The sequence below is a fragment of the Protopterus annectens genome, chromosome 11.part0, assembly GCF_019279795.1.
Source record: "Protopterus annectens isolate FY-2018-M chromosome 11.part0, PAN1.0, whole genome shotgun sequence".
Taxonomy (NCBI): Eukaryota; Metazoa; Chordata; order Ceratodontiformes; family Protopteridae; genus Protopterus; species Protopterus annectens.
Genome location: NC_056745.1, coordinates 274,588,621 through 274,613,381, shown reverse-complemented (window position 1 = coordinate 274,613,381; position 24,761 = coordinate 274,588,621). Strand labels below are relative to the sequence as shown.

The following is a 24,761-nucleotide window of genomic DNA, read 5'->3' as shown; positions in this document are numbered from 1 at the left end:
GATGAAGCTGCCACAGTGGCAGGATAATAACTTTGAAGACATCTAAACAGAAATATTTCTGAAAGGCTCCGCTTTGTTTTAGTAAGGAAGAAAGAAGGGACCTCCTTGTGTAGATTTTGTTACCTTGCCTTTTGCTAGGGAAAGTGACAGAGAGAAAGAAAATGTTCATCTAAATCAAATGGATAGTCAGATAAACATTTTCCAGTTAAATTAATCCAGAGATTTTCTTTGCACTTTGAATGGCTGCCTGATTAAATGTTTTGTTTTGAAATATACATATTTTAACACTTTTATTGAATGATCACTTAATTTGCCAGATTAAATTCTTAGAGGAGAATTCACATAGAATTATGAGATACACCCAAGCCAAAAAATATAGTCAGCGTCCATCGGCATAGAGAAAGGTCTTATAAGGGGTGCACTTGTGCAAAGTTATTTAAAATGTCAAGCTGAGTGGGTGAAGCCTACATTCTCCAAGAAAGAAAGAAAAGTTTGCCAAAAGACAGCAAACTCATGAGGAAAATGTAGAAAAAGAAAAGTGGCAAAAAAGACTGAAAAATAAAAAGAAGGAAGATTAAATTTCCTACATTTAGTTCTCAATGCTTAGAGAACTCACCAAAAATAGTTAAATGCTACCTGGAGTAAATTTCTTTAGCTGAATGTAAGACATGATAAAGATCAGAACAGATAGGACATTTGTGGTGCTTGACAAGAAAGAGGTAGATTGTCAGGAAAAGTTTGGCATACTGAGAGGATCTAATATCTGCAACATCAATCTCGCTGCTTATGAAGGACAGACCTTTTACAACATCAGTTCTTGCACTTTTTCAATCTTAGATTAAAGAAAAAGGATATAAGCACTTTAAACTGAAGCCGTATAAACACTACCTCAGCTGTGGCAGAGCATCAAGCCTGGATTCTGGGCTCCATGCAATGGCATCCACACGGGCACCATGATGAAATGTTCTAAGTGACTTGTATTCAATCCCTTCTACTTCACTGTCTTCTTCCTAAATGAAAGGAAAATTAATGTCATTAATCTGAATATGTACAATGAAGATATACTTTAAAAATCAATGTTAAAAATGCATTTAAGATGCAGAAAATATGCAATTTCCACTCCTACAGAAGCATTATGCACTTTCACTGTGAATCACATCTAACTTTTATGAAGGATCCACAGATTAAGACACCAATGGCTTTTAGGTTAAAAAGGCCCTTAAATGACCTGTCAAACTGTCCCTGAGGACAGGCTGCAACAGCGTCACAGAACTACTTGACTAACTGCTTTTTCAACAGAATGTGAAAATATAATTTCCTCCCCTAGAAGTTAGCAACAGCACTTTTTCAAAATGACAAGAAGAAGCTATAACCCTAAACAGTAACATGCTGCAAAGCATAGGTTAAAGGAATAATTCTATTATACAATACTGCAAATTTCCAATATTACATAGACATTATTTACTTTCCATTTAATGACTACTGAAACATGTTCTTTATCCATGCCTACAGACATACAAATGGAAGTTATGTGCTTACCATAATGTAGGATCTTCGTTATCCTTATTCTGTTCACTTTGGCCTGTGGGATATCACCATTAGGCAAGTCCAACATAGAAACTTCAGCTACTCAAACACTCCAGTTCCTTCCTTGCTTTCATGATACACCTGTCTTCCTCGGATCAAGTTTGCTGCCTCACTTATTAGAAAGAGGAACAGAATGTGATAAGGGAGACAGGCTTCAGAACATGACTACAAGGTCAGTACAATCAGAATTATGAGAATTAGAAGGGGAGATAGTTGGTAGGTTGTTGAAGTGGATGGACTAAGGATAATGAAGACCCAGAGTATGGCAATTACAACTTTGATATCTTACAATACCCTGTCTGTCCACTTCGACTTGAAGGACAGATTACCCAGCTATACACTCCTGGGTATAATCAGTACAGAATGCCTTTCAGGGTAGCAGTTCTGAAGGTGGACCTCAACCTATGACTACATCCAGCTCATAGTGTTTTACAAATGTGCATAGCATAGCCCAAGTTACATCAACACAAATATCATCAATGATGAGTTTTTGAAGAATGCTGTAGCAGCAATAATAAATCTTGTATAGTGTACTCTGGGGTTTGGATAACAAAGGCCTGTTGTTGAATAGTAAATAAATGTAATGTCATTGGATAGCCATTTGGACAAGGTAACATGCAAAACTTTCTGGCCCAAATTAGGAAGCGATCAGGAGATGAAAAGCTGGTGATGTTTCCAATACAAATGGTACAGTGCAAATAAAAGCCTGTTATAAACATCCAAGAAAGTGTAACAAATACTATTCTTCATTAGAATACTCCGGGGGAAAAGAATGGAATATGGATAGTCTTGATTTAGAGGTGATTATAAAGGAACTTTATGCCTAAAGGAAAGCTTGGTCCTTATGGAGAGACTAACCTTGTGAAAGCCCATGTACAGTGGTTTGGAGGAGACAACATGCAGTTCAGAAACTCAGAACGAAGCCTTTCCGGTAAAGACATTTGAAGTTAGCTGAAGAAGCAGGTTCAAATGAAGAAAGTGTCAGCATCTCCAGTATAAAACTGAGGACCAATGAAGTATGGGATTCTTAACAGGAGGACTCAGAAGGAAAGCTCCCTTGAGGAATGATTTGCATACCCTCTGTGAGGCTACTGTTTATGAACTGAAACTGGACATGGTGGCTAATTATGCTTTGAAGGTGGAATAAATGAAGCCTGCATCGAAAAGGGTTAAGAATTGCAAAACTGAAGGAAGCGGGGAGAAGAAGTTAACCAACTCTTGTTGAAGTGCGTAGCTTGGGAATCTCTTCCACTTACTTTCATATACCTTACAAGATGTTGCTTTCTGTGAGACTGAAAGAATGTGGACCAGTCTTAGAGATTAGGATGGCTTCCTAGTTATTAGTGGAATGGGAGAAACCATGTACTTAGTCTAAAGGAAATAAAGCCCAGGTGAGGTTTGCTGAACAGGTAGAATAGGAGATCCAGTTTGGGATTTAGGAGCCAAGGCTTCTCCCTGAATTGAGGCCATAGCATGAGGAGCACATCTGCTTGGGCCAAAAGGGGATTAAGAAGATTACTGAGGACGTGCATAGTGACATCTCCCATAAAAATGTCATCAGTGGTAATGGGAGAAAGACATAGATAAGGCTAGGAGGCCACTGATAGACAACAGCATCCCTCGGTATCTTTCCCTGAGTTGAGATCAAGGCAAAACAGCTACTGCACGGTGTAGTAAATAAAGACTGCATCAACTCTGGACCAACAATGAAAAATCATTTGTGTTACTAATGGATTGAGGGACCAGCCTAAACCATCAGGATGTATCTGTTGAGCTTGTCCACCAGATAATTAGTCTGTCCTGGAATAAATATTGCTACCAGAAAGAGCTGTGAGAAAGTCATCCATTGCTACACCTTTATGGCTTCCTGTAGTTCCTACTTACCTGTTGATGCATCACACCACCAACACTGGGGAATGAAGTCCTGAAAGACTTGCAATGTCAGGGGGATCCCCCTCATCTCCAGGGTACTGATGTGAAGGCTTGCCTCCAGTTGGGTTTACGTACCTTGTACTGTTCTCTTTTACAAATGCATCCCTCCCCCAAGAGGGAGTGTCTTATCACGGTGGCCCCTAAATGTGGGAGAATAAAGGATTTTCCATCTGGAACACAGGAAGACTGAATCCACTAATTAAAATGCTGTTTGCAGATAGGGGACAGTCAAATGAGTTTGTTCACTGCTTCTGAAAATTAGAACCACTGCATACTTAAGGTTCACTGCAGTAGTCATACAGAATCTCATGTTCAGAACCAAATGGAATGAGGCTGAAATTAAGCCCAATATTCACAACACTAGAGATGCAGGAATTTTGAGGATGAGTAGAAGTTTAGAAATCATAGCCCTGAGAGTTGAAAGACTGTCTTTAGGAAGTTTTACAATTCCCAGTCTGGTGCCTAGAATGTATACTATGAATATTAAGTTTGCAACTGTTCCACCTGCAACTTTGCAGTATTTACTGAAATGCCTAAAAACAGACAAAAGCAAAGCAAGTGCCTGGCCATTCTGAGAAACTCCCTTGCTGTGGTAGCTAGAAGTCATTCATCCAAGTATGGGAATATATGGATCCCTTTCATCCTCGGATGTGCTACAATGACCGGCAAGCATTTGATTTAAACCCCTACAGGCTGTGGTTAGACAAAATGAAAGTACACAAAACTTGTAATGACTGGCTCCCAGCACCAAGAGGTGATTCCTTCTGGACACTTTGGCAGTTTTTGATCAGATAATTATCCTAATGGTCAAATAAGCAAATCTAACCCCCTTCCTACAGCAAAGAAGCATGGCTTGCAGTATTACCACACAGAATTTTGTCTTCTTTACACAGTTGTCTTGGCCACTGAAGTCCAAATTCGGCCAGATGTCCACTGATTGCTTTGGGAACTAAAAAGAAACTGGAGTAGACAACCATTTATGGTCTGGTAGGACCTCTTGTATGGCTCTCTTCTTTTTTTTGTTGGAAATTGAGAAATTGCCTTTGTTACTGGCCTTTTCTGTTGGGGTGGTACATCAGAGGCCAGTGATAAGGGTTTGAGTTTTGCTATCAAAGGTAATGTGTAGCCTCTGAATATTACTCTACTCAACTAGATGTCCTGTGTGATGATCATCTACAAGTCCAGGTAAAAGAAACAACTGACCCCCACTTGCCTTCAAACTGGACCAATCAGACAAATCCTCAGTGATGCTGATTTTGCTTTCTAGAGGAAGGGCCTCAGAATCCCTGATTTTGCAGACACCTTTCCCCCCCCTAAGGCAACATCCACTGAAGGGGACTCATCTGCCATTGTTACCCCTGTCTAAAATGGAATTAAAGGGAAAATATTCCTAAATTAGAGAGCTTTAGAACCATTCTGGTTCCTAGTAGGGGCAACTGAACATTTTTCAAATTGCACTCCAGTGACGGACAGCATTTTCTCTTCCTGTTCATATTTCAATAGTTTTTCCTTAATTTTGGGTCCAAAGAAGGGGACCCATCAAAGGATAATTTCCCAAAGGATGCTTTAAAGTTGTCCGCAAAGTCACATAAACACAGCCAGACATGATGCCGCATTACTATGCCTGTGCCAGATGCCATGACGGCACCATAAGCTGCGTTATGCAAAACCTCATGGACAGATTAACAGCAAAGGTGCCAGAGGCAGAAACCTTTTCCATGTGGTCTAATGTCTTGGACTCCTTGTTAGGAGGATGAATTGCCGAGCTCTCTTTACAGAGCTCCTATGTAGAGGTTGCTGCCACAATAATGGCAGTATACCAGAGGGCCTTAACTCCAGTACAGCTTGTCCTTAGGCAACCAGAGAAATCTGCCTGACTTTCTGGGGATGGACTCTTATGGCAGGTTCCCACCAGGCCCACTCTGCCACCAAGTCTATCATACAGTCGGTGGGAGAGATCTCCCAGGAGGTAGAAGGTTTAGATACAAATGCTTCAAACAGAAATTCTTTATCTGTGAAAGGGGGGAGGTCAAGTGGCAAGTACCCCTCTGCCTTATCAGTTCTAGTACATTACCAAGTCTGTATGTCTTCTGAATGGGACTAAGGGGAGCCTTCCTCTTCATCGAGGTCTGTAGCTGGTATCAATCACTCTGTAGGGGAGACTATTTGCCTCCTACTACAAATATGCTTGCGAGCTGCCTTGGGGGGTTGACCAAAGCCCCTAAATATTGATGGGGGTCCCCTACTAAAGGAACGATTTTGAGGAATTATGATCCACTCTGTCCCTGGGATCAATGTAAAGAGCTCAACATCGCAAATGAAAGTCGTGTGTTGAAAGACAGAAGCTGGTGGTGCATCCAGTGTCTGTGCTGATGGACGGGTACTGTTTTTCTCATAGTAGAAGTAGATATGAATGGTCCGCAACTTAACCCCATCAACACTGTTGGTTCAGATGGCTCAGATATCGCAGATCATAGCTGACATCTTAAATGCCGAGCCGGATACTGAGGATGGCACCGAAAGGATCAGCATTGAAGGTCCAGTGCCAACATATACCCGACACCACAGGAACAGTAGTCAAATGAGCAGGAGAGCTTGGATATTGGTACAAAGAATCAGATCTAATTGTTTCCAAAGGAGAATGTTCTGGGACAGACATCGGTTCTGACACCTCTGGTACCAAAACATATGCCAGGGAAGGACCTTCATGCATAGGAGTCAGAAGGCTAACCTGATCAACCCTAAACACACAGGGGGATGTGATAACACCCATATTGAGTTGGTCCTTGACAAATGCTCTTAATCATGTGAACCAAGCAAAACACAGAGAAGGACTCCAAACAGCCTTTGCAGCTATAAGGGAAGATGTGGAAGGAAGACAGGACCAAAGATATCTGGAGGGCTCCCACAGTGAAGACTACCTACTAGATGTCCTCCGAAGGGAGCAATTGGAAATAACAATGGTCTCTAAATGAGACTGCTTCTGCGAAGGTGAGGTGGACCAGCACTGATGTAGCTGGAGTCTCTCCACAGAGTTGACTCTCAGTACTTTATAACACTGTGAAATTTTGGCACCCTGTTATTTCTTTTTTCTTTTCCACCTTTCCTTTTCTCGTGCTTAGCTTCAGAGGTAGGCAAGAGAACTTTCAAAATAAAATTGTTTCATTGCTTCTATAAGGAGTAAGGGTCACAGGTCCTACAAATATCACAGAAAGCATCTAAATATTCCATTCACATGCTAAACACACACAACTTGTGGGCATCCCTAGGATGGACTGTATGGATGCTAAGGGCTTACTTTCTGAAGAGTGAATGCTTCTCCACAAGACCAGCTATTCACAGTTAAACCAAAAACACTAGAAAAAGTCAGAATAAACTACTGACAACAAGCTAATCAACTATGGAAATGGAAAGCAATGTGCTGACATTCTAGCACTAGGTTCCAACCACCTAGCAGAAGTAAGGAAAGGAAAGATGAGATTTTTTTTAAATCAATAGTTAGACAGAAGGCTAGTCTTACGATTTAAGAAGAAATGCAAGACTAACAGAGCTATTTAGAGAGAAACACAGCAATAAAGATAACTTACCTGGGAGGGTTGATGTAACATATCTAGTCACTTGAGAGGCAAGCTAGATCTAAGTATGGGGAGACATTTACATAATGGGAGCAGGTAAGCTGCTCAAGCTTTTCAGACTAACTGAAGTTGCCATGTTGTATCTGTTTTATGGCAATATCCCATAGGTCAAAGTGGGCAAACTGGATAATGTAAAGATATGTCAGTTTTATCACCGTTACTTTTTCTTATACTCTGTTTTTTGGTACAAGCTGATGCTACCTCAGTATTTCAGAGATCATCATAAAAATGAAAACTAGTCCTCAAGCACTATGGCCACATAGGAAACACAAACAGTGCCCATATGCAGACATCCATATAAAAATTGTTTTGCCAAGTTCCAAGTGAAAGACTGCATCACTTTTTCCTCCCCAAAACAGCAGGTTAGTTCTATTTTAAAGGACACCTCTAACCCCTCCAATGTAGTTATCACCACCACAGTTAATGTCTCTCTCTCTCTCTCTATCCATCCATCCATCCTTGTTTAGCAGGGTAGTGCAGTGATTTAGGTGGACCATTTTCAGATTCAGCTGGGGTGACTGTATCACCACATAATAAAGAAAAACAGTATTTAATGCCAGCAAAGTATGGTTGTGTAAAATCTTACCATAATGACAGATGTTCTTCTCTTCACTGTTGCAGTATATTTTACCTAAGGGATCTCCTGCCAAGGATAGCCGGGCATCCAGCCAGTATACCAAAGCCTTTAGTTTTTATGGGCAATGCACGTCACACGTATGCTCCCTATGCAAAGTATAGGGTATAAAGGTGACAGAGATGCACACACAACTGAAAAAGCCCTAGAAGGAACAGAATGCCCTTGGGGACAAGAACATTTGCATCCAGAAGGAGAAAAAGGAAGAAGATGAGCCTCTCAGCCAGGGATCAGGAAATGTACAGGTCAAGAGCTAGATCAGAGGGGGTAGGAGGGAAGGAGCAAATAAGCAACAGTGATGAGAAGGACATCTAACATTACTGTAAGATTGTACACAGCTGTACCATGTCCTTCAGTATCACTGTTGCAGTATTCTTCACCTAAGGGAGAATATAAGAGCTCAAGAGGAAGACTGGGAGGAGAAAGGCACGGAAGAGCCCTATAGAAACCCATCAGGATAGCCCTGGCCCTAGAAATAACATCCAACTTGCAATGCTTAGTGAAAGTATGAACTGAGGACCAAGTAGCAGCCTCAAGGATGGAACTGGTATCCAGACACTTGAAAATAAAACACAAATGGAGGCAACTGCCCCAGTAGAATGCATCTTTATTGATGTGGAAAGACATTTTGCATGAAAACTATAACAAAAAGAAATGGCCTTAGAAATCCAGGAGATGGTTTGCTTAGAAACAGCCAAACCCAAAGTTCTGCAATGAAAGTAAACAAAAAGCTGCTCAGATTTGTGAATAGCTTTACTTTTATCCAAATAATATCTGAGCTGTCTATGCAAATCCAAGGTGTGAAGAACCTTCTCACTGACTTACTGCAGAGAAGGAAAAAAGAAAGGAAGATGAATAGACTGATTAGGGGACAACTCACTGATTACCTTGGGCATAAAATAAGGGTTAGTATAAAGAGATACCATTTCTCTATGGAAAGGTAAGATAGGAGGAATAGCCATGACAGCCTGAAGTTCAGACACTCTCTTGGCTGAAGTGACAGCCAAAAGAACAACAGTCTTCCAAGTAAACTGTAAGGAAGCTGAAGATGCAGGCTCAAAAGGAGCATGGATCAATTCTTCAGGTACAAAATTGAGGTTCCAGGGACTAGGCTCCCTGGGAGGCCTGATGTGAAGGACACCTTTAAGAAATTGCTTGACCTGAAATCTAGAGGCCAGATGAGCAGTCAAGGACAGACAGGCATGAGTTGCTAACAGGCGAGCTTTAACTGAAGAATATGCCAGCCTAGCATGGAGTAGACCACACAAATAAGAGAACCAGAGGAACCTACAAAGACATGGGATCCTAAAGGTGAGATAGGCACCAGACAGAAAATCTCTTCCATTTGGACATATACGATTTCTTCGTAGTGGGTTTCCTAGTCTCCTGCAGAAGCCAAAGCACTTCCTCAGAAAAGAGGTGCTTGAAATGTATTAAAACCCTGTCACCCACAGTTTCAGTTGAAGAGTGGGCATGTGAGGATGGATAAGAGATCCCTTGTCTTGTGTGAGAAGATCCACCTGGAGAGGTAACTTCTGGTGACTATCCCTGGCCAAGTGAAAAAGAAGGGAGAATCAATGCTGTCTGGGCCAAAGGGAGTCACTAGCAAGATTTTGGGAGAGTCCTGCCTAATCTTGTGCAAGACTCAAGGTAACAGAGGAAGGGAAGGTAAACAGAAACAGCTCCTTCCAAGGAAAAGACAGGATTGTCCACTTTCCAAGCCAAAGGACTTGGGACCCAGGAAAAGAATACAGGAAGTTGTCTAGAGTGGAAGCAAAAAGATCTACCAGAGGAACACCCCACCAATGGACAATGTCCAGGAACACACCTCTGTGAAGCTTCCATTTGTGAGATTGTGTGCTAGACCTGCTCAAGGAGTCTGCCAATAGATTGTGCTCTGAGGGAATGCAAACTGCCTGATGAGTTACTTAATACTGAATAGCTAGATCCCAAATCTGACGAGCTAGTCTGCAAAGAAGATAGGACCTTATGGATCCTTGCCTGTTGACATAACACATCATTGTAGTACTGTCTGTGAAAACTTTGAGGGGTCCAGAATGAAATATGGAATGAAAACTCTGAAGAGCCAGAAGTAAAGCCCTCATTTCCTTTGCATGAAGTGATCTGACCTTGATGAGGCAGTCAGAGACCCTGAACCTTGAACCCTAAACTAGTATGGGGACCAGGGGGTGGGGGGAACCACTACATTGGGGAGGGCAGACAATTCAGGGACAGCTATGGGTGATATTTTGTGCGTGTGTGTATGGGTGGGTATGAAAGAGTGACTGAGGAGGTGATGCCAATGCCTACACAAGCAGCAGTAACTGGGATTCGGAGATATGCAAATTATCCAATAATGGCTCCAGACAGAACCCACATAGTGAGAGTTGTGGGAGCTAGGTCCGACTCTAAACCGGTTACAAGTGGCATTCCCCAGGGCTTAGTCCTAGGACCCCTCCTGTTCGGCATATACTTCTCAGAGATACAGGCAAACACAGGAGGACTATGACTGACCAAGTTTGCAGACTATTGCAAACTAGTGGCTATAATTGACTCTCTGGCTGACACAGACATCCTCCAAAAGGGTCTCACTGAGATGGATACCTGGTGTCAAAATCATGGCCTCAAGCTAAATGCCAAAAAGTGCATACCCATCCCCTTTGGTAAAAACAAAGTACCCACAAACTACCACATAGGTGGTAGTCCCCTATGTAATAAGGGATCTGGGGACCCAAGTAGATAGTAATCTCTCCTTTGATAATCACATTGCCAAAGTGGTTAGTACATCCTTCTATGTGGCCCACCTAATCACAAAAGGGTTCGCATCCAGATCAAAAGAGGTCATTGTGCCCCTCTACTCATCAGACCCATCATAGAGTACAATGCCCCATTTGGGATGTACCTTATAAGTCACCAAGAGGATCACTGGCCTCAAACAGATGCCCTATGCAGCTCGAATGAAGAAACTCCAGCTGTACTCGGTTGCATACCGCCTACTCACAGGTGATCTCTGTTTGACATACAAGGCCATGTCCAACCCAGAATTGATGGACATGCTCCACCTAAAAAAAAACATATCCCCTCGAGTCACACGCTCTAGTGATCTAAACCTCACCACAACAATAAATAGGACGTGATGCAGGGTTAGATTCCTGTCCCAGAGACTTCCCATACTTTGGAACAAGATTCCAATCTACATTCGGCAGAGTTCCTCGCTAACGCTCTTCAAGAGAAACCTTGACGAGTGGATGGGAAACAGAAAGTTTACCCCGGGGATCACTTCAGTGGATTTGCTGGAGAGAGGCACAGGGAACTAATCTAAGGGGGTGGCGAAAGCCAACACATTCTGGCTAGGCTTATAAATACCTTCAGGCAGACAGCCTAGTACCTACCTATGAGGTCCTTCCTCATGTAGCTAACATGTGTCTGAATCACAAAATGCCATGCAGGGGGAGCACAGCCTTTTTAGTGCAAGATGTACAGCTCACATTAGACCCTTTCATGAATTCCCAGGTGTACTAGGTGTGTCATTTGATATACGTAGACCACAGAAAAACAAAAATGCATGCTTGACATTTCTGCACTATGTACAGTTAAGATAACTTTTTTTTTTTTTGTCTCACAAGCTTACAATATTTACATATAAACAGACTGGTCAGCACTGTTAGCCTTCAGCACCTTGAATGACGACAAAGTTTATCAGTATCAGAACAGTTACTAATATCAATTCTGGTTGAATTATCTTGTTCTCTGTACAAAAATCTACACTTTTTTCAATTTATGACATTTTTGATTAAGAAGTGGAAACTTTGCATATTAATGTAAATCTAACAAAGGAAGGTAATAGTACAACAAAATGTTGCAGCATATGGTAAAGAAAGCCAGGATGAGTCATTTTTTTCAAGCATCTTATTTTTTTGCCTAACTTCAGCACTCAGTGATGTGTGCTATAGATAAATGGATTCAGAGTTTAAAAAAAAAAGGCAGATAGAGAACTTTTCAGTGACAAAGAAAATTAAAACAATAGGTGTGAAAACTGTTGAAAATGTCCACACTCATACGAATAAGGTAGGGACTTAAAGGTTTTGTTTTGTACCGCTAAGTTCATGTGCTAGTAATGGTTGTTCCTAAACATCAATTCAAGCATATCAAAAGTTTAAATGACTTAAGGTTGTGCATGTTCATTTAGTGATACAGTGCAAGTTTAAGTGACATAACTATATCCTTACAAAATGTTAAGAGAAGTACATAAACACCTTTACTAAAAAACTAACAGCAGTTGTAGTTTATCACAGATTTTGGCAATTTATTTTCATTTTGGGAGTTTGGGGATGAAACATTTGACTAATTATATAATCAGATTTTAAACAGTTATGTGGGCTGGTTTATGGACCATTTTCAGCTATAACCTGGGCAAGGTAGGCAAAGGTTCAACCCAATCTTGTTCCTTTCAAACTTTGCAACATAGCATGAAACTTAGTAGTTGTGGCAAGTTTGATGGTCCCTACTCCAGGTCAGTAATCAAAGAGTCTCAATTCTCACCACTAACACCGGTGAAGGACAGCCACTAGAAGCAAAAATGTATTCATACAGTATTTTCAGATGAAGCTCTGTGCACCAAGCACAATTTCCCTTAACAGTACACAGGAAGCACAATCCAGACCTGGGGCTTGGCTCTCTCTCCATGCCCCAACAAGACTCCACACAAACCACTTTGGAGCTCTGCGCCCCTGTTACAAATAGCTGAAACACATGCTTGGATATTTGATTTTCTCTCTCTCACTCACACACACACACACACACACACACACACACACACACACACACATGTACCTGGGAAAGGCTGGCACAGATTTACCAGCTGTGCTCCCTCTGCCCAGGCTATAAGGTAATTATGCTGCCACCAGTCAGCTACTCTAAGGTTCTTACAAGGGTACCCAATTACATGGAGTAGAATTATCACTAATACAAATGGTGGAGTTTGACCAATGCAGTAAGGCTTTCAGGAGCAGAGACAGTGTCACTAAAGTAAGCATAATTACTCTTAAGATGTTAGAAGTATTCTCTAAAAGACCAGTCACAATGAAAGGTATATAAATATTTAATAAAAAATAAAATAGAAAACACAAGAGTATTGAATATCTAGATACAATAAACACTAGAGTTTCAATCACAGAAGATATAAAGTGGACAGATTCACACAGATGCAGAAAAACAATACTTAATCTCACTATATTTTCCTGACTGACTAAAGAATTACTGTTCCCTAGTTAAGTTACTTACTACAGCAAGGCAAGATGATGAGTGTTGAGTTGCTTACTACAGCAAGTAGTCAAGCCCCAGTCTTGACAGCCCACCTGCATTGGCATTGTTGACTTCACTATGGAGCTGCACTGTCATGTCATATGCCTGCAACTGTAGGCTCCACCTTAATTACTTGGCATTTTGCTGGCTGGCATGATGTAGTCATGTTAACTGACTGTAGCCTGTAACCACAGTGAATTTCCTTCCATACAGATAGGGCTAAAGTTTCTGCAGTGCCCATACTATGGCTAGACATTCTTTTTCTACAGATGTATAACATTCCTACCAGGGTTGGAGTCTACAGCTGAGATATACAACTGGGTGCTCTGATCCCTCTCAGGAAACCTGGCTGAGTACAACCCCCACCCCATGGTTTGAAGCATCCACCTGCACAACAAATTATTTGCTGTAATCTTGACTGGCTAAAACAGGGGATCCTCCCAAAGCTCCTTTAAGCTTCTGGAATGCCTGCTTGCAGGCTGGAGTCCACACTACCTTATCTGTCTTGTTTTTCCTCATCAGGTCGGTGAGAGGAGCAGCTATTATACTATAACTGGGAACAAACTTTCTATAGTACCCCACTGACCCCAAGAACGCCCTCACCTGCTTTTTGGTAACAGAGAGAGGCAACACCTGAATAGCTTCCACTTTGGTAGGTTCTGGCCTGATCTTACCACTCCCTACTCAATGTCCTAGGTGGGATACCTCTGACATACCCGCCTGACACTTACTGGGCTTAATGGTGAACCCTGCCCTTTTCAGTCTGCTGAGGACCTCCCCATCATGGTAAGGTTTCATCATGTTAACATGGTACAATCTGTGCCCCTGCCTAGCAGGTTTACCATGTAATTAACATCACTGATCTTACTTGCCACTACGAAGGGTCCCTCCCAAGCTGCCTGCAGCTTACTGTGTCAGAAAGGAATGAGCACCATAAGCTTGCTGTTCCACAGCATACTCTCAGGCTTGAGCATTCCTGTCATACCAGACCTTTTTCTGCTGTTGGGCTACTGCCAGGTTCTCCTGGGTCAAGCCCATGAGCTCCCTAAACCTTGTCCTGAAGTTTAGGACATATGCCACAACAGAGTCCTTGTGGGATCCACACTCACCCTCCCACTCATCATGAATCAAATCTAAAGGTCCCTTCACCTTTTGCCCATACAGCAACTCAAAGGGTGAAAAACCTGTGGATTCCTGGGGTACCTCTCTGTATGCAAACAGCCAAAGGGGCCAATATTTGTCCCAATCTCTCAAACTGGTCTGTAAATGCCCGTACCATAGTCTTTAGTGTAGAGTTTAACCTCTCCACAAGACCATTAGTCTTCGGGGTGGTCTTTAAGTGCTTCATCTCACAGCGTTTCCACAGACAAGCCAGCAGGTCTGACATAAAACTGGTACCTCTGTCAGTCAGTATTTCCCTCAGGAAACCTACCCTGCTGAAAATCTCCAAGAAAGCATTTTCCCCCTTCTCTGTGTCAATGGAGGACAGAGCTGCCTCCTCAGGGTATCTAGTAGTATAATTCACTACCACCAGGATATACTTCTTCACTGTGAAACTTGGGGTACTCAGAGGCCCCACAATATCCATAGCCACCCTCTGAAATGTCTCTTCAATCAGAGGCAAAGACATCAAAGGAGCTTTGACCTTGTCTCCTGCCCAGCCTACCTTTTGGCATTGGTCACAGGTTCTGTAATATCCTATTACATCCCTTGCTATCCCAAGACGATAAAAATTCTGCATAATACATCTCTTGATATGCTTTATGCCCATATGACCTGCAAAAGGAATGTCATGAGCTATGGCTAGAATTGCTAGATGGTAAGCCCTGGGCACTACCAAGTGCTGCATTACATCACCCTCTAGCCCTCCCTCAGGGATACACTCTACACAGTAGCCCTTTGTTCCAGTACACAGACTCCCCTTTTCCTTGAGAATCAGGTGCCTCCTTAGCTACCTCCCTCAAGCCTCGTAAGGTAAGGTCTTCAAAGCTTAGCCTGTCTCAACTTTTACCTTTGTGACCCTTCCTAGCTCCCTTTCCACAGGAAGCCTGGTATCTTCTGACAGTGGTGCCTCACTGTCAGCCTGGTTATTACCACTCACCTGTCCTTGCAGTTACCTTATCCACAGGAACATCACCAGCTACCAGCAGTTGTGGCTCCCTTTCAGGCTCACTGCTACAGGGTAGCTCCCTCTATGAAATAGCACATCACCAGCCCCAACTTCAAGTGTGGGGTCTGTCTGGGTATCCCCCAGACTACCAGACCCACATGCCTGTCTCCAAGTATGACTGCATGTAACTGCATGCACACAAGGTACTGCATTATCAAAATCATTGCCTACCAAGAGATCTGCAGGGATTATCCTCAAACACACCTTCCTGCTTGCTTCTTTTTCCACCCTCCCAGTCAAGGTGCACCCTGGCCAGAATTATTTGGAATGGGGTCACTCCTTAAGCTCCGACCACAGTGGATTGCCCAAGCAAGTACTGCTCCTCTTTAACTCATTAACTCCAAGTACCGTCACATAGCCTAGTACCAACCTATGAACCTACTGGCCCCTAGGGCCTACACAAGCCTAGCCATAACAATACCCTGGCTATTTCTTCCCATATTATTTACTTCCTTGGACACCTATCTAGCAGGGCAACAGACGTGATCCCCAGGGTAAATTTCCTATCTCCCATCCAGTCGTCAAGGTTCCTTTTGAAGAGGGCCAAGGAGGCGCTCTGCTTGACATATATGGGCAGTCTATTCCAGAGTATGGGGAGTCTCTGGGTCAGGAACCTATCCCTCCAGCATGTTCTGTTCATTGAGATGACAAGGTTTAGGTCCCTGGAGCATGTGGCTCTGATGGATTGGGATTTCTTTAAGTGTAGCATGTCCAATAGTTCTAGGTTTGACATGGCCTTGTATGTCAAGCAGGGATCGCCTCAGAGTAGACGATATGTGACAGAGTATAGCTGGAGTTTTTTAGTCGGTCAGCATAGGGTATCTGCTTTAGGCCTGTGATTCTTTTAGTGAGGTGTTTCTGCTGCCTTTCCAGTTGTTGCAGATGTCTTGTGAAGTACATACCAAAAGGGGCGTTGTACTCTATGATGGGTCTAATGAGTACAGTGGGACAATGACCTCTTTTTTCTGGAAGAAAAGTCCTTAGTGATGAGGTGTGCCACATAGAAGGATTTCCTGACTGTTGTGGCGATGTGTTTATCGAAGGTGAGACCATTGTCCACCTGTGTTCCTAAGTCTCTTATCACACTTTCGGTGTTTAGTGTACTGTCACCTATGTGGTAACTCATGGGTACATCTTTTTTCAGAAAGGGGATAACTATACACTTCTTGGCATTGAGCTTGAGCCCATAGCTCTGGCACCAGACATTTGTTTCTGTAAGGCCCTTTTGTAGAATATCCGCATAATTTGGGGATTAAATAATGGCTCCCAGTTTGCAGTCATCTGAGAACTTTGTTAGTCAGAGACCCTCAGTGTTGGCCTGTACTTCAGAGACGTAGATGCCAAACAAGAGCAGTTCCAGGACTGAACCCTGAGGTACTCCACCTGTCTGGAGCTGGATTTGGAGTCGGCTACTTTTACAGTGTGGGTTCTGTCAGTAAGCCAGTTGGCAACCCATCAAGTGATGTAGGGATTTATGCCCAGCTTAGTAAGTTTATCTATGATTCCAGAGTGGGGGATGGTGTTGAAGGCCTTGGCGAGGTCCAGATAAGCTGTTTGGACTGCCTTACCCTCGCCCACGGCTCTGGAGATGGATTCAAATAAGTCAATCGGGTTCAGGAGACAAGATTGGCCCTTCACAAACCCAAACTGGGTATGGTCCAGTGTTTGAAGGTTGCCAATGTCTTTGTTTACAAGTTCCATGATAATACATTCCATGGCCTTGCAGATCAGGCTCGTCAGACTGATAGGACGGTAGTTCCCAGGATCCAAGGTGGCTCCCCCCTTGTGGAGTGGGATAACTGTAGCTGTGTGCCACTCAGTGGGCACAAAGCCTGAGGTGAGGCTATGATTAAACATGACACTTGGGTAAGCTGCCAGTTCATTTTGTAGTTCATGTAGTACACAGTCCACGATGTCGTCTAGTCCCATCGATGCTTTATTCTTAGCTGTGGAGAGTGCGGTTTTTACCTGTGTGGCCCTGATTACCGGAATTTGGCAATCTTTCTGTATTGAGATGGGCCCTTTAGGGGGTGAGAGGGGGGTGAAGTTGGCACTGAATCGATCTGCCAGGATACTGGCAATGTCCTTGGGATCAGTATATTTAATGCCATTCTGCTGTAGCTCAGACCAGATCTGAGCATTGCCATTTAGATTCTTGACATAGCTATAGAATGCCTTGTGGTTGTCTTTGGAATATTTGGCAATTTTATTTTCTTAACTAGCTTTGGAAGATTTTATGAGGGATCTCAGCTTCTTACTGAGGCTGGTAAGGGAGATTTTTTGCATCCTCGGATGTCTCTCTTTTCTGCAACAGTTTCTTCCTTCTGTTGTATAGTTTATTTATGACAGGGGAACACCAGATTGGCTACCTTTTATTGGAGGAGAGCATCTTGGTTCTAGTTGGGCTGGCACGATTCATGCACAAGAGGATGTGCTCGTACAATGCTTTAGTGTAGGATTTGGCAGTCGAACTTTCAGTTCCCATCTGCATGGGTGTCATGAAGTTTGTCACTTCTGACTTGAGTAGCATGAAGTTGGCCTTGGAGAAGTTTTTTACGGATGTTTCCTTACTGGGGGGTGGGGGTGGGATGTGGGATGTGGCTGTCAAAGGTGATTAGCTTATGGCCAGACCCAACCAATGAGGGGGTGACCACTGGTGTGGAGCATCGATTTTCCATGTTGGTAATGACCAGGTCCAGGATACTGGAGCCCCTGGTGGGACTATGAATTAGTTGATCCAGGGCTTTGGAATTTATGAATTACAAAAAACGAATGGCAGGGTAGTTGAAATCACCCAGTATCAGGGTGTTTGGTTGTATCTTGATCTTTTCCAGTATGTTTAGAAAGGTGTAGTGAGAATCTTGGGGCATGGTGGGGGATCTGTAGCAAGCTACAATTTCGATTGCAGTCTTACTTAGTGCTAGTTGCGCCTGGAGAATTTCGGATGCATTGTGTTGGGCAACTAGCCTGGAGGTGTGAATATCCTTGGTGAATATGGACACTCCTCCACCTTTAGTGTTTCGGTCTTGTCACCTCTCTGCTTAAATCCAAGCGTGCTCTGTGGCGGAAGGAATTGTAAGATGTTATACCAGAGTGCCTTCCACAAGTGCAAGTAACTCTACAGTTATAGTTCAGCTCCACTGTTAAAGTTCACCGAACTTTGTCAGTTACCTTCTCAACTTACTTTTCAGAGTGGAGTTACTTGATGCTCATATTTCACTTTTTTGAGAAATTCGGCTGGAGATACTGCAACAGTAACAGCATAACAAGAACAAGTACAGTACAGCTGCAACGGATATTTTTTTTTGTATTGACAGTCCTCCTTTTAGACACTGGGTAGTGCAGATGTTCTGTCTGTATTTCCTCTAAAATAAAAGTGAGTTGAATGTAGTCTTAATGTAGGAACTAAAACTCAGACACCATCAAGGATATAATAACTACATTAAAAACTAATTAAGTGCTTCCATCCTCTTTACTTTGCACTTCATGAGACCTGTTTTAGTTCCCACTTTAGGACTATGTTGAACAAACTTTTATTTTGTTACAAGATCATTGCAGTGAGGTGGTCTCCTGGTTTTGTGGCACAATACTAAATTTGATAAACATTTATGGCACGTGCTCCCAAATCTATCACTTTGCTGCACTCCTTCACCAACAAAAAACAAGTAAAAAATTTCATTAAACAAATACTAGTTTCTTGTTTACCTAGTTCTGCTTCACTAATCATACATTATTATGTTCCGTGTTTCTGGTGTTACATTTATGGAACAGAATACAATTAAAAGTACTAACAGAAGGGATATGTCTCAGCACCAAAATGTCCGGATCTACAACTGTGACAAAGGTAGAGACTGGAGAAGTGCTGTTTTCCCTATGTATTTCACTTTTCTTTTTTAACATTTAGTGGGAGCTTGACTGCTGTTTTGGCACTAATGCAAAACCCGTTATTGTATCAGTTCAATTCAATGGTATGCCTAAGTTGAAGGCATGTTCCTCTGTTCCACTTCTTGTTCTGTGATTGGCTCCCAAATAATTATAGCCAGTCAGCAAAGAGAGAGAAAGGGAGCCAGTCAGAGAACGCTTTTGACCTTAATCGGAATGTCGAGTAAAAGTCAATGGCTTAATTTTTCCGAGTCGAGCAGTATATGCTTTTAATTTATTTTAAATAGTGAAAACAGCCATAACTAGCAAATATACAGAAAGAAGTGGATGCCCCTGGCACAAACTGATAGAAAGTAAAATATTAAGAGTGCTGAACAAGAATTCATTTATGAAGTCAGTAGACCATCACAGCTTCAAAAATGAATGACGGATATCTGCATTTGCAGTCATGCTAAAGCTCTGAAGCACTTTGTGTTTGATGATTGAATGATGTTTTTTATTCTTTATTTGACTTGTACTGCCAGAGCTCCTGCCATTTTATTTTTATCTGCTTACTGGAATTGTTCCCTTTTGGTACTCAGAACTGCTCTTACTAAAATGTTTGATGCAGAACTAAAATCTGCTTGGTGTGATGTTACACTGTAATACAATTTCTTAACTAATTTGGACTATCTCACTTGCAAGTTAGTAATAAGGATGTTTATGCTGGTGTTATGCAAGTAAACCTAGACTGTACACTCCTTGTGTCAGTCCTGCCTTATACTATCTGCATCACAGTTCTAAGGTTATATACGTTAAAACTACATCTTAGCAGGTCTTCTTATCTAGTGTTCCCAGTTACTTCCCTTCATTTTTCGGCTTTTACTAGCCAAGTGTTATTACTCATTTACAGTTTATACATTATATCACTGTTATTCATTTATCCTTCAAGTATAGACAAAGTGCTTCTCTTTTTTACACATACTGAACCATTTCACGACTTATTCCACTTGCTAGCCCAAGAAAATTAGCATTGTCTAAATGACCAGAGATTACTGTGACTCATTAGTGCATCTTAATTCTGTTTTTAGGCCTATAATCCAGAAACTATTCTCTGTTTCTTTGACACCTTATGGTGATAACTTTCACTATTTTAACTAGCACGGAAATGTATAAACTGGAAACATCCTTACTTCTTGTAATGATTGTAACACTCTTCCTCAAAACATACAACTCCACTAAAGTGGTTTGGAAGGCAGCTGGTATGGCTCTAACTATACTGTCTTAGTGGCTTAGAGGGAACTTGATGCTGTAATGGTACATAGCAGAAAGGTTCTGTAAATACCCCTGGTTTTCCCCTTCCACTTTTAATATGGGAAACTATCCTTTATGGGTCTAATTACAGGCATAGATGACACTAGCATGTGGCTGGTAGACAACCTGTAATTTTTTTTTACTTTTTGGGTCTAATTACAGGCATAGATGACACTAGCATGTGGCTGGTAGACAACCTGTAATTTTTTTTTTACTTTTTATTTTATACAAATTTGATTACAAAGCAAATGGGCTAGCCCCAAGACTGTTTTCAGACATGACTCAGAGGAGCTGAAAACAGTACATTACATGACTGGTAGTTATACAATGTTATACAAATGAAAGAGCACAGAGTGAGTTAGTTACACAGTGTTAGATAAAATACACTCTACAGAGAATCAGTACATGAATGGTAATTATACAAAACTGACAAAAAGAAACAGCTGAGAATCAGTACGATAGGATGTAGTTAAGAAGTAGTGTGCAGTATTGTGCAGTCTAATGGTAGAAAGAAGTTATTTACAGTATTTACATCATTATCTTACTAATGTAGCCTTGAATTATCAAACTTTATTTCAGTAAAAAAGGTGAGAACAGGATGGTGCTTGGCCTGTGTCCATATCTCTCAACTTTTAAGCACAAGAACTCGGAACAAAGGCACAAAATCAGGGGCAAATTTTAAATATTGTTCTTACAAAGTTAAAAAAGTTGCTAGAAAAGTATGAGCCACTGGAAGCAAAGAGATAAGAAAGGATAAGCAGAACAAAAGTAGTGGTTGCTGAAGTAATAGAAGAGACCCCAACAGGGGAAGATTTTGACATCTGCTAGTGAGAGGATGGAATGGTCCTGGAGGATAGAATGGAGTTAATGACAGTTACTGATGCATAAAAATGTGAAACTGCAAGATGTAGAAAAAGACTGGGTGACTACTTCAGTAGATTAAGAATGCATGGTGGGTACAGACATATGGGGTTTGGAGAAGTGGAAATATATATTAATTAGATAGGGTGCATCAAATAGGGATAATGGTATAATATTTAACAGTACAAAAGGCAGCATGGAGATATTAGAGACAAGCTTTGTAAATGACAGAGGGGAATGGAAAGTATGGGTAGGTGGTGCAGATGGAGGAGGAATGGTCAGTGTCTGATAACTGCAAGCTGGCAATGTACTGCAGTAACAGTAATGTTGCTAGACAAGATACCTCTGAGCTGCTTTGAACATGTCTTAAAATTATACTGTAGACTCAAGTATACCAGATAAGAGGTTTCTCTTCATGGGAACTTGTGGAGTAAGGTGTTTTGTTAGTATTTTCTACAGTGTTGATCGTTTTGATTGCTTCATATCTGTAAATGAATAAAAAGAGGTTCTGTTAAAGTACTACTTTTAATGTTTCAATAAAAAATTATTTAAGCATGTTCTGTTATTTTCTGCCAACCTTTCAGCACATATGCATGGAGGTATGCAAGAAGTGGCCATATTTGTGAAGCAAATATAGGTAGCTATTTTTGCGCTCAGTGTCACCTCCGATCTGCAGTCCCCTCAACTTTAGGTTGAGGAGCAAAACTGAACTTGAGGAGCACAAAAAGAAAATACTTTCTCTCCTTTTAAACTTAAAAAGATTTGTAGCAAGCAGCTGTTACAATTTATGCCATGCATGGAGTGTTTCAGTTCTAACTGAAAATGCAATACAAGTATTTATTTCTGAATGCTGCTAGGCACTGAAGACCAAAGGAGGATCTATAGGGGTATGTATATGGTGCTCAGTGAATGCATGATGTGAAGATAGGGTAGCCTCCAAATTCAACAAATACTTTAACCTCTCACATACTGAATTCACTGTGATGTAGAAAGAAAGGGTTTTCAGACTGTACACTCCAGTGTGAGCAATGAATATGGTATATTTAGACTTAATCCCTTATAAACTAGTTGACATGCCTCTAATTTTAGCCTCACGCAGGCACGACGCTCCTTACAAAGGCTAGAGAGGTTATGTCTTTATATTAACTCATTCCTTTCAATGGAGCTGTGGAAGTTTACTCAGTAACTTTCAATGGCTGGAGCCTAAGCTTTTTGACAGAATCAAATTATGTCCACACATTTGCAGGCATAGCCTAGGTGAATAGGATCACATAAGAAATGAACAAAACATATTTACAGATGCAAGGAAATGCTAAAAAAATGTGTGTTTACAGATGCAAGCGTATGCTACATTTAGTTAAAGAAACTACTGAGCATGTAAGTCACCTATATAGGTCCCCATGGAAAAATGCTTGTTTGTACATTATAGTTCAAGCTGGCATCCAGTAGTCATATCCAGGTAGTATTTAGCTAGTCAGTGCTTGACACCAGATCTCTTCTGGGTTTGCACTCTCTATTCTGTGGGAGTTTGTGACACCTTGCTACCTGGATCAGCCCTCCTCTCCAGAATAAGCACACTTGTTTTCTCCAAGCCAGCTCCTGGAGATAACAGGCTACTCATGGAACATGGGTTCCCTGGGTCACAGTCAAGTTATCTATACCAACATAATTGGTCCTATTTAGTTTCTAGTTGTTGTACATTTACAAAGAGTTTACACCCTAGTCTCAAATCTTGTATATTTACATGGTTTTCACTCAGGTAAGAAATCACAGTATCTCTCTTCTGTAATTTTTTCACTGTGTGCTTCTATTGTAAACCTTAATTTATAACTGTGGAAGTTTCCTTCCCAAACCTCCACTGAGAAAGGGCTCTGGCTCAGTTGGACATTCCCGGTCAACAAATGCCAAATAAACACCATAATAACATATGTCGAAACATGTGTGGGTGAGAGGAAAGGCTTAGTGAGATATATGTTATTGTTGATTTTACACTAATTGTGGCATTGATCAACCAGATATTTTGGACAATATTTCTGCCTTTGTCACTTCTGTGTCTTATTCTAACCAGAGTGATGTCTCGGTGAGATAAAAGTTATTATTTTTGCAGTGATTCTTATATGGATTAACCAGATAGTTTAGATATTTCTGACTATTTGTGTGTCTGATTTTAATCAGCAGGTAGCACAGTGAGATAAAAGCTACTTGTACACTAGTTCCAGCATGGAGCAGCCACATATTTTGGACAATATTTCTGGCTTTGTCAATGTGTAGAATTTACTGAATTACTCAAGTATTTTCCTAACAGATGGTAATGAGCCAGTCTTGCATACACCTACACCAAGAATATAATGAATGTCTACTCAACAGGTTATGTATGGCAATTATAACCTTTGTCTGAACATGTAGAATCTTGCAGTAATGAAATTCGAGTCATTATGACATCATTAATTTACAATAAGTGCAGTTACAGTATAACACTGAGTCATTAACATTTGTCAGGTAAAACTCTCAGAAGCTGCCACTGTTATTCACATTACTAAAAGTCATTATCACACTGATGAATGCACAAGCCAGATTTGTTTTCTCACTATGTTTAGCTCTCCTGCTCTCTCCTCCACCCTGTCAGGTAAAGTAAATGTATTTAGGTCAGGGCAAAAGACATTAGATTAGTTCCCTCTGTGATTCCTTATGTCCACTGCAGAAAAGCCCCATGGATATGGAAAAAACAGAGGTAGCTTGCACAGGTATGGGACTTAGATGCCCTTAAGTGCCACTAAAACACCATGCCATTCCTGCATTCATCAGTGGAGAGGTGGTCCTGACCCTGCATTTTCTTTTTACATGTGCCCTTGTCAGTATCTTTTCATGCAGTATTTTGTTTAGGGCAAGAATGTTTCTGCTTTACAATGATCTGTACCCAAGAGCAGGGGAATGACAAGTGAGAGTGTGGCCATTCCTACATTCACTGAGCTACCAGAAATGCCTCCAGAAATTACAAATACTACAACTTCAGCTTCCCCACATCTAGTGTAAAGGTACACTTGATTGCAAGACAAGGTATGCATTGGAGTGGCCTCCTGCAGTTGTTAGAAGAGAAGTGTTCCATCTATCCTGAATATGACATACTTGTGTTGCACGTTGGAGGGAACAATATCATCACCCCTCCATTTGTAGAGCTGAGGTTACAAATCAAGGCAATTTTTGAACACACACAGTCATGGCGCCCATGTTGCCATTTTCTGTGGTCTGACATAATTCCTCACCAGAACTGGAGAAATGCAAACAGCCAATAGGCAGCTCACAAGGCCAGACAGTTACAGAATGGGTTCATGCATGGTCTGATGCGCAGGGTTGGCGGATCAACAATCAGGTATAACAGCATCACTGCAGAAGATGTTCACCTTTTCAGAAGTGATGGAGTTCACCTAAATGAAGATGGCATTGACCTGTTCTTGACTAATCT

At 41.6% G+C, this 24,761-nt stretch overlaps 1 protein-coding gene across 4 annotated transcripts in view; it reads right to left on the bottom strand.

The window, feature by feature from the left end:
* Nucleotides 1–24,761, bottom strand: part of NUP37 (nucleoporin 37) — a 1,368,290-nt gene that overhangs the window by 879,724 nt on the left and 463,805 nt on the right. For all 4 annotated transcript variants that reach the window (XM_044087745.1, XM_044087744.1, XM_044087747.1 and 1 more), the window contains one exon: nucleotides 889–1,010. In XM_044087745.1, coding sequence (XP_043943680.1) covers nucleotides 889–1,010 — 122 coding nt within the window. The remainder of the gene's footprint in view (nucleotides 1–888; nucleotides 1,011–24,761) is intronic.